The following is a 15,727-nucleotide window of genomic DNA, read 5'->3' as shown; positions in this document are numbered from 1 at the left end:
TATAACATGTAGTATTTGGGCTGTAAACGAATTCCAACATTATAGCGCTATTTTTGAGGGTGTTTAGCGGTTCCAAGAGCAATTTCATCTAGTTCTGTACAGCCATGACGACTTTATAGACAAAAATTTTCAGAATGGCAATGTGGGGTTATTTGGCCGGGACTAGCGGGGCAACTTGGCCGGTGCGCTCAGAGTCACTATGCTGGGACGGCCGAGTTGTCATGGTCAATTATACCATAAAGGACATAATTCATGACCAACTTTGACTACCTTGATGCCATATTTCCTATTAGACAGCTGTAAGGGCATGTGACGTCATCAAATATTACCTAACGCTTTTTTGCTAATAAATACTTACAGAAAAAAGATACAGCCGCGCAAATGGTCTCATTGTGTTCAGCTCGTCAAGGCGCATCGAATGATATACATGATGACCTTGAACTCACGTAACCTTGAGGTCAAGCGACCTGAGGTAACGTGACCTGAAGCCAACCTTGACCTTGACCTTGACCTCTCGAGGTCAACACATACATGTTTCGATGCGGAATGACGAGAGAATTACGATGGTACTTTTAGTTTTGGCCTAACTTGATTACTTCAAAAGTTATTCGTAAAAAACTGTCATCGCATCTAGAGCCGCTATTTTGACTATTTTCGACCCCTGTGACGGCTGAGTCAACCTCCAAAATGCTTCAAATGCGTCGTAGGACACGCGTCATTGCTGAATGTGAAGCTGACTCGCCTATAACAAAAATCATGGCCTCAAACTAACACCGGCCAAATTGCCCGACACCCCCGGCCAAATAACCCTGCTAGTGGGGCAATTTGGCCGCTTCGCAGACCTTTGTAATACGCTACAATTTCAATATAAGTAGTTACTCAATCATTTCAAGTTTACTGTCCAAGAAAATAAAATGTATGCCACACCTGTCAGCGTTGAGAAAATGCAGAAATGTGTTGTCGATTTTTAGTTACATCGTTTTCTAAAAAAAGCGGCCAAATTACCCCACTCTCCCCTATCCAGTAAATTAACGCTCGTCTATGGCGTCGCGTTCATTCTGGAGAACCAAATGTATCCAGTAAATTAACGCTCGTCTATGCGCATTTTCCAGTAAAGTGATGTGTCTGAATATGGGCTATCTCCGCCGTATTTTACTATCGGAGACTGATGAGATGACTGCGTAAATTTTATACCTATGATAAAGCCTGAGCGGTGCTCTGCGCTGAATCCTCTCTCATTTAAAATGGGAATCTATGGTTTCAGGTTTATTTGTTTATTCATTTATCAAAACAAAGTGTGCCTATTGAAATATAAAATTTAAACAACACATCTTATTCTCATTTCCCTTTTACAGATCCATGGGATCACTATTTGTTCCAAGCATATCATTACCTGCTTTGAAGTTTCTGCATCATTTTGTTTTTAAATAATAAATGTGTGCTACCACATCTAGCATGTGTTAAATAACACAGACATCGGTTTGTTTATGAGGCAATACAATATTTCCATTATGCACAAACAATACCTATTACATTTTCGAGCTGGTGAACATGCCTGACAAAAGCTAGACACTGCATGAATAATGCATAGATATAAGCTCAAGTGCCTAATGCTCGAGGTATATGTGTGGGCTTTGGAGCTGGTGGGTGAGGGTGCTGGTGCAGACGCTACTATATCGACTATATATAGATGGATGCGTCAATCCCCGTGTAAATGAGCGGGATTTGGCCGCGAGACTGGATATGGTGGGCCACCCTAGAGTAGCCGGCTGCTGAAGATGACCCACGGGCTTGGAGCTGGCGAAAATAAGGAAATCCAGCAAAAATGTGCAAAAATGTCCCTGCAATGGTTGTGGATACTCAGGGCGGGCATTGAAAGTTGTGTGATGTATAAGTCGTGATGGCATTAATGTAAATAGTTAGCTCTAAGTCAATACAGTTAAAACGCAGGGGTGACTATCGAAGGTTGAAACTAACTCAAATTGACCCACCTACGGCCTTAGTTCATTTCACGAGCCTTCTTAATGGGTAGATTTCGTGATTAATTGTTTGAAGATCGCAGCGCTGATTCCGTCCCGTTTTAAACACTGCGAGGCAGTTACGTTGGCGTTCGAGACGTCAAAGTCAGGTGATAACTTGCCTTAACCCTCTAATGCCCACACATAGTTCCACGGTTCCTAAAATTAGCACCTTGTGACCTATGATTCATTTTGGGTCCCTTGTTCGAAATCTGAAGTCAAAAAATTTTTCGCAGTTCAAATTTCGGAAATAATTTGTGTATCAAATATGATACATTGGGCATTCCACTTGGTTATTTTTAGTGGTATCAGACCACACAGAAGGAAGTGAAGACATAGATGAGAAGATATATGTTTTGAAAAATTTCAGAGATAAAATGTGTAAAATGCATACAAGAAATCCTTTACTGTGCGCCACTTATCAGAACAATTTCTTAATATTTCATTGGCATCCTACTTGTATCAAAATGCCCTTTCAGTCGGTACTAAGGGAACAACGCTAATCATAGGCATCTTTTTACGAGTGCCTTCTATTCCTTTAATTTCCACGATACAGCGCGTTGCACTTGTGCATTTTTTCATAATTCAGACATGTGGGCCATGCTTCTCAAAGGTGCATTATTCATACTTGATACAAAAATGAAGACATTACGGTTGGTCGAAGTGAAGCAGTTCTGATGCAAAATGCTGGACAGCCTGCCGACGGACCGGAATCAATGCCAAAGACGAATGTTGGTTTATCTTCACGATAGCCGGACAATCGCTGGTGACTGAAACTCTCAGCCTGTGAATCGTCAGTTAGCAGTTTGACTGGTCGTTCGGTCCTCATGTCATCGGCGTCAGTACAACAGCCGCGCACTGACCAGTGACCAGTGCAGTAACCGTTGTACGTGTCAGACAACAAAGGTACAGGTAACTGTGTACCGATCGGCAGGAACTTGCACAATGTTCATTGGTTATGGAGGTGAGCGTACGCAATGCCGCACTTTAACTTGTATTCTTATGGTCAGTGTCCATGTTTTAGTATAAATCCTATTTGTTCAGTGGCAATCAGATACCATACTTGGCGGCATATGTCAATATATGACAACAAATGACATACCTGGCAGTAAAAATGTTTGCCAGGTGTCAGGCACCTGCTGGATCCTGGCAGCAGTGCATGGTTGCCTACTTCTTGGATACGTAAATCAAAGGAACCACGTCCTTCGGTCTTGACGTCTGTCTTCATGGCGAGTCCGTTTAGCTAGCTTCCTCTGACGATGACGGTGTAGTTTTCCACTCCACATTCAATCTCTTAATACTGGGATGAACGGAGGGGATTTGAATCCCAAACAAATTGTGAGTCGTTCTCCAGTATGAATGAAAAGAGCTGGCTGGCTGCTAATGCAAGTCTTCGGCCATGCCCAGCTAAGACATAGACCCACAAGACATAAGCCCGTCCACAAACCCTGTTGGAATATCGAAATTGTGCAAGAGACCGCTGAATCCTCCTTTCCCAAACATACATAGTCAAGTCTCAATTTTTGGTTTCACAAGCATAAATGCTTGCACGGATGATCGTCCCTTGAAATCAACAAGCTTGTCATCGATGGCATGTCATTCCTAACGTGGTTTTAGAAGATATGGTTTGCTAGTGTCCTGCAGATAAAAAAGTTCACTGTTATCATCGTCAAACAGTTGGAAAACCAGATTCCTATGAGCGTTAGAAAAGTCGAGATGTATGAGGCATGTAAGGCCACTCATGGGCAGCTAGATGTTAGGTGATTGACAAGGATGAGAGGCGGCATAAGCGTACGAATATCGTTATGAAATATCGAGTCTGGAGCGAAATAGAGTTATCTGACGCCAGAGGTGCGAACTTCACAAAGTTATGCATCTTGTACCATCGTCATTTTCAATGACTCACAGGCCATTGCAATGCTTATAACCTGAGAAAACTTATGGTATTGGCACACCGTATGTTGCAGCGGCGAAAATTTCATAGAAAATATTGGAGTGCTATGCCCACTGTATCATATCTAGTATCCCCCAAATTAGGGGTCCATATCTTTGACCCTGAAATAGCTGCGATGTATTGCAACATACTGTGATAAATGCTGGACATTTGTCTCACAGTATACCAAGTTTCTTTCCAAATAACTATTTTTTTGTTTTTCAAATGCTAAAATTTACACTTGCATCTCAAATAGCTTTTCAGCAAAGGACAAACTGACCCTCTTCAAAATCACCTGGTGGGAAACTGAGAAATCATTACTTAAAAATTTTGCCACCAGGTGGTTGCTAAGACGTACCACTTCTGATACAGCAGGGTTTTCAACAATTTTCGCCATCAGGATTAGCACGCGAATTTTCTGCAAATTGACTTACAGATATGATACCGGGGGCACTAGAGGGTTAACCCGCGCCCGGCTGGGGGTCCTGGATTTCCACGCCCTGCTGGGGGGGGGGGGTGTTTGAACACCCCCCCTTCTAACTCGGCTCCTGGGCCACGTAGCGATACGCAGAAGGCGGCGTTCGAAAGAGCGTCAAAAATAATGACGAAATCACTTCAGTCCATTTTTTGGTCAGGTCAAAGGTCAGGTCACCAGAGGTCATTGAAGGCAAAATTTCGCCGATTTCCAGGTCGAATGTCGAAAATTTCCAAGAAGCGAACGCATAACTCGGGAACCAATAGAGCTACAGCGCCGCGGAAAAGCGCATTCGATAGCCCTATTAACGCCCTTTCTGAGTAATTGTCTCAGATTTGACCTAACGTCAACGGTTTTGCCTGCAGGGGGCAAAAACTGCAAAAATAGCAGATTTTTTCGGAAACAGTTTTTCTGCAATAACTTTTGACCCAAGCCTTGTAAGAGCTTACTTTTACCGGCATCGTGTTCCTCTCGTCAAGACGCATCGAATGAACTATAACTTGACCTTGAAAGGTCAACTTGAAAATTTGACCTCAGGTCAAGGTCATGACCTGACCGGAAAGGGTCATGTTGCATATCAGTCGATCCGTATAGTCGAGCTGAACACATCTAAGGTGTTTTCATCGCTCTAGCATGCCTCTATCAAAAGTTATTTGCGAAAAACTGTTAGATACCATTCGTGACCTTAGATGACCTCAGGGCATAAACAGGGGTCACGGACACCATTTTCATGTTCAGTGTGTCTAAACCACTTGTAATTCAGTGTTTGGGAGTGTTTATAATGTCTTTCGTCCAAAAGGGACGCATTTCAATTTTCTCCCATTGACTTATAATGGGGAGGTAGCAAAATTGACCTGACCTTAGGTCATCGATATCAAAATTCTGAGATATACATTTTGTACATGCTATTGCTCTTAGCAATCGCTGAAAGTTTCAAAGCGATCGGTCACTCGGTGTAGCTATGACAGACATTGAAACTTTTTATGAGGTGAGGTCACTTCAAGTGACCTGGTGACCTGACCTTGAATGACCTTGGTCTGAAATTTTGACAACATGTGTAGAATTGATGCATGATAAGGTATACTAAAAACGGCGGCGCTCCGCGCCGCCGTTTTTGAGATATTCGCGAAAAACCACAAGGGGGGTGTTCAAACACCCCCCCCCCAGCAGGGCGCGGGTTAATGAGACGAGCTATGAGGCGTCAGCGCCGCCAGACGCGCTCATACGCTGAACGGTGGAGGTCGACTGACTGACTCAGGAATCTCCTCCGAAGTAGTGGACCCCTCCTCCAAGAATGAGTCCGCTCCAAGGCCCTTCAGCCGCACCAGGATCAATGTGGTCGCTGGTCAAATGCCAGGCCGTCCTTCGTGGGCTCTTTGGCTCTATGGAAAGCAGGCTGCTGAGGGCCACCGGTCACCGCTTCACGTCGGCACCAGGAGGCCTTCAGCTCCTCCCCTGTGGCGCCAGACGTCCGGCGACCCTCGAGGATGACCCGGTTCAGGCACAGGGGACTCCCGTCCGCGAGCGCGTCAATTGGGAGTGGAGGGGACATGACCTCGCCTGAGCCAACGGGGAGGTCGCATTATTGACGAGGCGGGGATTTCAGAAGCGTAATGTTGTGTTTCTACGGGTGAGCGCGTGGAAAACATGGTTATGCAATCAATGCCTTGCCGCGGCGTTTTTTTCATATTCTCTTTTTTTCCGATCTCTTTTTGCCACCTCTGTTTTCTGTTTATGAAGACGCCAGTTGATTAACAGCTCAGTAAGCCCATATGAGGTTGGAAAGCGACAGAGGCATCAATTTATGAAGAAAGCGATATATTCATCACTGATGAATATATCGCTTAATCATCACAAACAGATTATCTTCATTACGCAACACGCACCGGTGATGGGCTGCCATTCACCGGTCGAACGATTCAGTGCGATGCGGCAGGCACAGTCTGAGTCCATTCACGGCACGATCTGGGTCCATTCACGACATGGTCTGGCTTTGTTCACGGCACAGTCTAGCTCGGTCTCCCTCCGTTCACGACACTGTCTGACTCGGCTCACGACCTTTCTGCCGTCACAGTTCACGGTCGGCGGCGGCAGCCATTGTGCTGTCAGCGGGCGCTGTCGGCGCGACCTCTGACCCTGCCGGCCGACCCGCTCGGTCCCGGTCACCGTTTGTACTGCTGCCGTCGCCCGCGGCACTCCCATAATCGCTCACGGTGTCACACTGGGGCCGCGTCACCAGACGGGAACGGTTTTAGGCCGCCTTTTTTGTTACTTTTCTTGTCTAATAGCAGAATGATGCTGGCCATTAGGTGATGATGGCTAAGACTGATCGATCTACAAATTTCGGTAGTAGCGTTTTGTGTCAATTGAAGAATCTAATGAAATACTTGTTGATTCATGACCCATAGCCGGCTTAGTCTCGGTAATTTATTTCAGAATGAAACTGTCCGGCTTTTCAACTCCTTTTTATTCTTGTCGTGGCTCTGATCCGGGGTATTGTATCGCCGAATTGCCCGATGAAATATCTCCAGGGGGTTCGCCATTTGCTAGGAGTGCACTTAGCTCAACAAGTGAGTATTCTTTTCTGTGGGAGCTCAGAGCTGGGGTGGCGAGGCGGCTTTGTCAATGGCTACTTGGTAGACTGACGGTGGGCCGAGCATCCATCTAATATCCGGATAAAGACGGCATATTTACCAAATCAATAGGTTTGTCTGCGGCTCGTATTCGGCGATCGCCCTCCATTCACGGGCCCAGGCAGACTCCGAGGCGACTAGTGCGCGCCCGTAATGACGATAATCCGGGTGACGAGTATCGACCCCGTATATTGTGTTAGTCATTATGAGTGGATTGTTATTGGATTAATCAGCCGCGCGCGGTCGGCGTGCCAAACTAACTAGTCAGTAGTGCTACAATCGCGACCGTCCCCGACTGTCTAAATGAGCCTGAGCGGCTGGTAGGCACGTGCGAGGTGGACAGAGCATATCAGCGTCTCGACCAGTGCGCCACAATAAGCCAGAAGCAGCTCGTCTTCTCCGGGTGCGTGTCTTCCGGTGTCGGCCGGTCCGCCGGGCGGGCAGCTCCCATTTGACGCGGCCGTCCGCTGTTGTCACCGCCGCCGGGGGGCGCGGAACAGCCGCTTACTGTCGGCTAATGATGTCGCCTGGCTGGCGATGGGCACGGAACGGCCACTGCCCGCCGTTCTGTGGCGTATCGTGCTGTGCCAGGGGCCAGGCAATGCTTTGCACTTGCCGTATTTTGCCGTGCCGTACGGCCTTGTGTCTTGCCACACCGCGCCGTGTCGCGCCGTATCTTGCCTTTCCCTACCGTGTCGTACATTGCCTTGATGTGGGGTGGCGTGCTGTTCTTTGCCATTGCCTACCGTTCCCTGTCGTGCCTTTCCGTGCCGCACCTTGCCGTGCGGTGCCATACCTTTCTCCTCATTGCCGTGCTCTGGGGAGCGTCTGGTGCGTTTTGCGGTGTCACGTGTCACAAGCCTGTCCCGAGGGAACGTCTGACTCATGGCAATGGGTCACGTGCTCGCCGGGCGTCGTTCGTTCGTCTTGATTACGGACTCGGGCGTGGTGCTTACCTAGGCTGGCCGGTGCCGTGCCGGTGCAGTGCCGTCCCCTGGGTGGCAGCGATTACTTACCGGCACGGGTCGCGTCAAAACCCGGCGCGCAGGGAGGCCAAATGCGGCGAAATTGCCGCCTGAGCGACATTAAAAGACCCGAGGTGCGTGGATCGGACGGGCCGACATTTATTAAATCGCGCTGATATATTTGATCGTTGGTCATGCGCTCGCTCCGTTGGCTGCCGTGCTTTCCTTCAACCCACCGCCCTAGTGTGAGGTAGTTAGAGCTAAAACGGAATTTAATATCCTTACATAAATCGCATCTCTGACATTTGCGACTTGGGTCTGGCTTTATTTCGTTGGTGTAAGCGTTTAGAAATAGGTACTGAGAGTGCTCTCAAATTGATCGATGGACTTGCGATGTTCTTTCTTCATGACGCATGTCTCGGCAGTGGGCGGCTCCGAAAGGGCTTTGGCCGCGGGGGCGGTGTTTTGTGTCGGTGTGCTGTGTAAGTGTATCCTGGTTGAGATGGGCAGCCGATGTCGGGCCGACCTTGTAGGCTGCGGGGGTTACGTGCGCTGCCAATACGCAGTGCTAATGGAGAGGGATTGGGCTGCTGGGGAGGAGACCGCGGTCTGCCGCGCGTGGGCTGTGTGCCGTGCACCGTGTGCCGCCGACACTGCTGCAGAGGGGAGGGGTAACCTAACGGTGTGTCAGAGGTGCTACAATCTGGCTCTGCGACTGATTGGAAATTTCCGAATGCCAATTATTAGGTATGTGAAATTCTGAATGGGATATTATATTATTATCATATTTGCGATGCGTTAGTAAGGTTTCACTACTGCCGATGCACTTCCAATATCAGGAACTTGCAAGGATACCTACATGTAGGTTGATGTATGAGCTTGATCGCACAGCCCATGAATAGCGATTATCGATAGGTAAGTGATTATGAAATCGTGATCATGATCCTTTCAGTGTTACGTGGCTGTATTGGTAAGCATAGCGTTAACCATTAAATTGTGTCTTTGTTTCGTGGTCTGATAGACTACGCATTGCTTGGAATATGAAAATAACTTGATATATTGCCGTGCTGCGTCATTTCCATGGTCTCTACGTCAATAGATTCCAAAACCAACTTTTAGTCATCGCTAATGACATTTCTTAAATGTTTTACACCAATGACGCAATGTTGAATGACTCACCACACCACCTCAAACGGCTTCCGTTCGCGGACAGCCGTGACGCCTGTAAAACGGACCATTAATGAAATACCACCATCGCGGCGGCGGCTCTGTCACGTCGAGCACCGCGGCCGTAAATTTCCGATGGGCCCGTTTCACTGACATGCTGTGGCCTGTTTGCTGAAAACACCGGTATTTTATGCGGAAGCCGTCACTGATGTAAAAATACCGGGCCGGTGTTTTGTAGCGGCGCGCCGAATTGGCCGCTCTCGGGCCGCGGTGGGTGTTTGTCGGCGGTGGGCGACGCACCGGGTCTGGTGGGCGTCAGTCGGCGACGGCTACCTTCCGGCCGGCCGCGGTCGGACCGACGTGCGTGTGGCAGGGAGGGAGAGAGAGAGATAGAGAGAGAGAGAGAGAGAGGGGGGGGGGGAGGGGCAGAGCCGACAGAGGTGCTCTAATTACCTAATTTCTCGGGATCGTTCGTGGTAATAATTTTAAAATGTTCTTTTGACTTCCGTTCTCCTATTTTTTTTTTTGCGATTGGTTTGGTTTTGATATGTATCATGTGCACGAAATACTGTCAACCTGCCCTCTCAATGGCACTGATCACTGATGACAGGGTCCCACCTGTGGTATCCGTTCGCTCCACCAGGATCTCCCGTACGTGATGATCCCCTGTTGCTGCTGTCTCCCTCCCTCTCCTCCTCTCCCCTGCTCTGTCCCACCGTCGCTCAGCAGATTGGATGAGCCCACTCGCTGAGTGACGGGGAATGTCATATTTTCGGCCGGCATGGATGGCCCTCTATAGCACGCGCGCCTTATTGGCCCAAATGGCCGGCCGCTGACAAACGAGGTCCAGCGGGGTCCGATCGGCCCTCGGCGCGGTCCGGCGACATACCACCCCCTACAAATGGCCGACCGCCAGCGGGAACGGCCCGAAACTGGCCGAGCTATTGGCCAGTGTCGCTATATTTCCGCAGAGTGTTTGCCGGCCCGATGTTAGAGCCGTGTGCCGGTGTTTGCCCGGTTCGAGGGACGGTTATCGCCAGCCCTGAATGGCGTCATTTGTTGCGTGCTCGTGAGAGCGGAAGTAGTTTAAATTGTGTTGTAACAATCAAGACGAGGATGTAGTGTCTAATTATTATTTTCTAACCTTTTTGTTTAACTCGGAAATGGTTTTGACCTGCAATAAAGTAGCCTTGGAAGAAGGAAATTTATTTTTGTGCAATAAAATTTTCGTGCTAAGGAGTTTTCTTTATCGCATTTGCATGCCTTTAATGGCGTCTTCTTGGAAGGTATACTGTTTAAAAGGTTAGCTCCACTCCCGCCCACTAGATGGCGTTGACTTAGACGCCTGCATGTAGACTGTGCCGCACGCCACGGCACTAGACTGCAGTTGCACTCCAGCCCACTAGATGACGTTGACTTAGACGCCTGCATGTAGACTGTGCCGCAGGGCCTCAACACAGCGCGCCTGCCTTGCGTGGGAACACGGAGAGCGAGTGCCTGCAGGTGCTATTCTTCCTTGCGATATAGTGCATTTATCCACCTGCATTTATTTCTAGGGCCCTATTTTAGACATGTAAATCGGCTGATCGGAGCCTAGCATTTCGCTCCATAGCTTTTAGTCGTTTTAATGCTGAACCTATCGAACATGGAGCCTGACGATGACGTCATCTCTCGCAGTCGTGACGTCACTGGACACGAAGCCAATCCATTTTCTGGCCTTCTGTACGTGATAGAATGATGTGCGGCTTAGGTCGGGATAAGCGCCAGATTGATGAGCGTTCGTTTGTGGACAAAGTACCAAGTCGGCTGGTCGCGTTAGGGCCGGTATTTTTCAGTCGTAATGTGTGGAGCGGCACTGAGGTCACTCAACTCGTTTGTATGTCACGTTACAAATAAGCTTGTCCATCGTTTCGACGGTATTGCTTTGAAGCACGTAATGCGAATGTTTTCCAGACAGCTGTAAAACAATGAATGTTGCGTTGTGTGAAACCACTGAATGTTTGCCTTAGCTGGTTGGCTGTTTGTGTTTATAGTTCGCTGGTGACTGGCGCTTCCTAAGAATCGCATTCTTTTGGACTTCCATTGCCGCTTTCCCACCATGACGTTTTTCTGTCGTTTTATTTCGAGAAAAAATATCATTATGCAGGTAATGTTATGCCACTAATATGATGATATGCATGGGAATAGAGATCAACATAATGCCCAACTAATGCGATATTTAAGCGATAGTGCCATAAATAGTTTTTGCGGTTTCTTCTATCGCGAATGAACAATAAACATTCTTAGGATTTTCTGCAGAATGCTCACGCTCTGTTGATCTAGGTTTAGTATGGTCGTGTGCGGAACTTCGGGTCTTCACTCTAGTGACCGCCCTCGCTGCCCAGCGGCGGCCGCCCGTCTGCGTAGGCCCGGCGTCCCCGGAACCACCCGTCATGTCCCCCGGCAGCGGCTAATTTTGATACCCCCGCAGCGGCTAGTTCAGATACCCCGGCAGCGGCTAATTCAGATACCGCCAGCGGAGAGACGATGACGGGCCGTTCTTCGAGATGAGAGCCGGGATTACTGCGGTAAGTCCCACCCGAGTGACGGCGCGTCCCGATCTGAAATTAATTCGCACTGAGAGGTAATTAGCGCCCGAACCGGCCGAAGTGGAGACTAGAGGGACAGCATTACGCGCAGCGTAATAAATCAATTTTCATTAAAATCGGCCCAGTAGCGGCCGAGCTATTGCCAGAATAAATGTTGCGTCTCCTCTTGGCCGGCGGTGCCCTGTTCCGGTATTCATTGCCAAAGGTCAACGACCTCCGACTCTGTTTTCCCTCAGTTTTGCAAGCGAAGAAACTGAGTCTAAGGCGCGTGCCGTCTGCTCGGCGCCGGCCGCGGCCCAAAATGCTGCAAAGATGCGCCCGCCACGTGCAAACCGGCGAGCGCACTCCCACCAAAATTTAATACGACAAACAGATGCACGCGTCCGACTTGCGTCGAAAATTTCACCCCCGTAGCCCGCACCGTTCCGGAGCAATAGCCCGCCAAGCGTGACTGACGCGTCACATACATACATACATACATACATACGGACATTTTGGACGGACTAAGTGGAGTCCCCGGCGGTATTAAAAATCACATGTCCTGGTGGTTGACCCGCGTCGCCGCTGTTTCTCAGCCCGCCGGCGCTTCGTGACATATGTCACGTGATGCTCTGACAGCACGCTGGCTAACGGGAAGTACAGTTGGGGATTTGTTTTATCCGGATCGTGAAAGCCGATCTGACACATTGGTTTTACATGACGCCTAACATTGGTCTGTAGTCGGCTGGATGGATCAGTAACGCTTGTCAACCCCTTTAGGTGTCCATGCTTTGCTCCGTTCACGGGTGTAACCATCGCAGTGACTTGTTTGTGGTATACTCTTGGATCCGTGCAAATGTCTGCGATTTAGCCAAACGATGAACCCATTACCCAGGTGTACTTTTTCAATGATGCATAGTAATTCAGTGAACTTGTGTCTTTGAATACACATACAAAAGAAACAAGGAATGGTGTTACGGTAAGGTCAGCACATGTGTTGTGCCGGGTAAGTTAATTGGTGCTATGACCCGAATTCTAACTTGTAATGCCCTAGTTGGGGCTAAATGTATTTCATAAAACCATTCAAGTTTATCAATTACAGGCTGTGAAGATAATATAAATCTTACTTATTTGCTCATTTACCTGTTTTACCCGCCAGTCTCATCATCTGGTATCGTGTTTGCATCTTGCGCAGCTCAAAGTAGATTTATTATGTTGGCCTGCTAATCTGGGAGTCAGCGAGCGTGTCATTACCACGTCGTAACCCCCGCTCTGGCGGACGTCTGACAATCTGGTGACGTCTCTATAAATCACGGTGACAGCGGGCCACTGAGCCGCGGCGGGGCTGACTCACCCCCCCCCCCCCCGGCAACGGGTGGGGGTGCTGTGACCTGGGGCCGTGGGGTGGGTCAGGTCCGACTGGCCGCAGGCCAACTGCTCCGCCGTCCGCGCTGCTCCGTCACCGGCCCCTCCATCGCTCAGTGCCGCCTGACTCGGTGTGTGTGTGTGTGTGTGTGTGTGTGTCAGACTAGGCCGAGTTGTGAGGACCCGCGCTCCCGATGGAAGCCCTACAACACACCGACTAAGCCGTGACTGACGTGGGGCGCAGGGCACGGGAGCCATACGATACAAAGGAAACAGGACACAAGGGGATCTACCGCTTACAAGAAACATACGACACATTGCAGCTCCTTAGTAACGCCGAGCTGCGGGGTTAGATAAAGGCTGATTCAACGTGAACATGATTTAGGAGGGCATTAACTTGATGTCGGCAGAATAGAGTAAATGTGTCTGACTCTATGGGGTCAGATCGAAACTCAGCGCTTATGACTTTTGATCCGTTCTCTCCACAGTCTTAGATTGTCTTTATTCCCATCCGTAGGGAGTGAGATGAGTGGTGTGTTTCGGTATGTTTTATGTGTGACGCACTTCACTGACCTCCCGCCCGTCTGTTTGCACCGCCAGGTCCTTGAGACGGAGGCCGGACAGGTGGCCGCCCTGGTGTGCCGCTGTATGCGGGACGCCGCCACCCTGACGGTGCCGCTCGAGGTCAAGGTCAAACAGGGTGTCTCCTGGGATCAGCTGACGGAGATACGTCAACTTCCGGAGCTGGCTGAGTCCTGACGGCTGGTTTCAAACGCGCACGGTAAGACATAACTCAATGTATTCCCAACTCTATTCCCGACCACACCCCAGTACGCTGACCCACACAGCACTGCCCTAACTTTAGATGGCACCAAAGTCGTCCCGCTCGTGGCTAATGTCACAGTTGTGTACGTGGCGGCGTGCCTCGTCCTACCGGCCACTGCCGGCACGTGCCCGATGACGTCGCCAGTGCGTGCGTCATCGTGTGACAGCGCCGGGTGGCGGTGACGGCCGCGGGCAGGGGCCGCTGACCAGCCCGGCCACCCACTGACAACCGGTTAATGGTGTTTGGCCGGCACGCAGGCCACAGGTCTGTGGCTGGGAACTGGCGACGATGGCTACGAACTGCGACTGAACTGACTGGAAAAGTGCGTATGTCGACCAGTCGAACAGGGAGTCTTCATGGACGTTTTCTTTTAAGCTTTTGTCGGAACTCAGTAAGCATCGCAGGCATTTGTCGGGGACTGATTCTCTCGCCATAATCGAGTGACAGCAGCCGGACTGATTCAGATTCTCCTACCACCTCTGCTGAGACCTCTCCGTCTGTCACCGGGTGGTCCCAGACGGGCCGGGACCGCCGTCTTTTTCAGACGAGTGTTGCCGTCCGATTCCCACGCTCCCTCTGTCCCCATGCATGTGAATGAGCGGTTGATGCAGCCTTCCGACGGCTGGTAGTGGCGGGGGAGCGCCGGGGCCTCGGGCCATCCCGCTCTCGGAGATAGCGGGCGGTGTCGTCCTTATGCCGACAAGTTACGGAACGTGATTCCAGAGCAGATGTGAAGCTAGATGCTTCGGGTGATGAGTTGTCTTGATAACTACATGCTGAGGGGAAATTGGGCTCTCATGCAGTTCAGAGGTATTCTTTTGTTTATTTATCACGTCTAGACTTTAATTAGATAAAGCTTATGGAAGCAGTTTCTCCGAGACCGCATTTGCAAGATGAATCCTATGCTCCAATCTGTTTTACATAAAGTGAGTGAAAATGCTGAAGACAATGCTGCCTCCAGCGCGCTCAGAAGCTCAGAAGTCTCAGCTGAAGGGGTAGGTAGTGGCTGAATGCGCCGTGCGCACATAAGTCTTCATTGAGTTCACAAATTTAGAAACGTTACTGGACTGTCGCACATGCTTATATGTCATCACTAATATTCGTTTTATTAACGTTTGGTAGGTCAGAGGTTTCGCCCGTCTAAAATGGCTGCTCAGCTAATGGCTGAAGACCGGCTGTTAAAATCTACCAAATGGACTTATCGACGTGGTTCGGCGAGACCTCAATCTCATATCCTAATAGAGCTCGCCAAGACCGCCAAATATCAGACTTCTAGATACGGCGTTTTGGCTCTGCCCTCACCAAATTACTATCGTGACAGCTTCGGATGCCCCACGGCTATTTATGGTTTTGACGTTGTTTATTTTAACGACTCTGCTAGCTCGTACAATGGCGAGTTAGGCCGTCTTTACGTGTCGTGCCTCGGGGACATCCCTCACTGTGTCGGCTTATGACAGACTAATTTTGCCGTGCGTTGTGTTGGTGACTAATGAATTACACCACTGTTTGACTACGGCTGCTGTGTTGCAGATAGGATGATAAGTTCGACGCCTGTCAGTTTAAGACTTTTCGTAGAGTTGATAAATGACTGGTTTTCGATAACGTAGAATAGATAACTACACGTAGAAACATTCTGCTACCTACTGATTTTTATCCTAACTATGCTTTGATGGATCAGGATATCTGAGCCAGCATTCATTAGAAATGAAGGCCTGCTTATTCGTATGTTCACTTCCTTCCTGCTTTATTCTTAAATATCTGCAAGTATAATCCAATCC

The 15,727-nt window shown here is 49.2% G+C and overlaps 1 protein-coding gene across 1 annotated transcript in view; it reads left to right on the top strand.

The window, feature by feature from the left end:
- LOC122379646 (DNA polymerase theta-like) overlaps positions 1-15,727 on the top strand; it is a 143,702-nt gene that overhangs the window by 121,754 nt on the left and 6,221 nt on the right. Inside the window, exon 27 of the mRNA XM_043362007.1 lies at positions 13,724-13,904. Coding sequence (XP_043217942.1) covers positions 13,724-13,882 — 159 coding nt within the window. The 3' untranslated portion in view covers positions 13,883-13,904. The remainder of the gene's footprint in view (positions 1-13,723; positions 13,905-15,727) is intronic.

The sequence above is a fragment of the Amphibalanus amphitrite genome, unplaced genomic scaffold (assembly GCF_019059575.1).
Source record: "Amphibalanus amphitrite isolate SeventyFive unplaced genomic scaffold, NRLGWU_Aamphi_draft 000009F_arrow, whole genome shotgun sequence".
Classification (NCBI taxonomy): Eukaryota; Metazoa; Arthropoda; class Thecostraca; order Balanomorpha; family Balanidae; genus Amphibalanus; species Amphibalanus amphitrite.
Note: the sequence above shows the minus strand (reverse complement) of the source record. Positions and strands in the feature narration are given on the sequence as shown.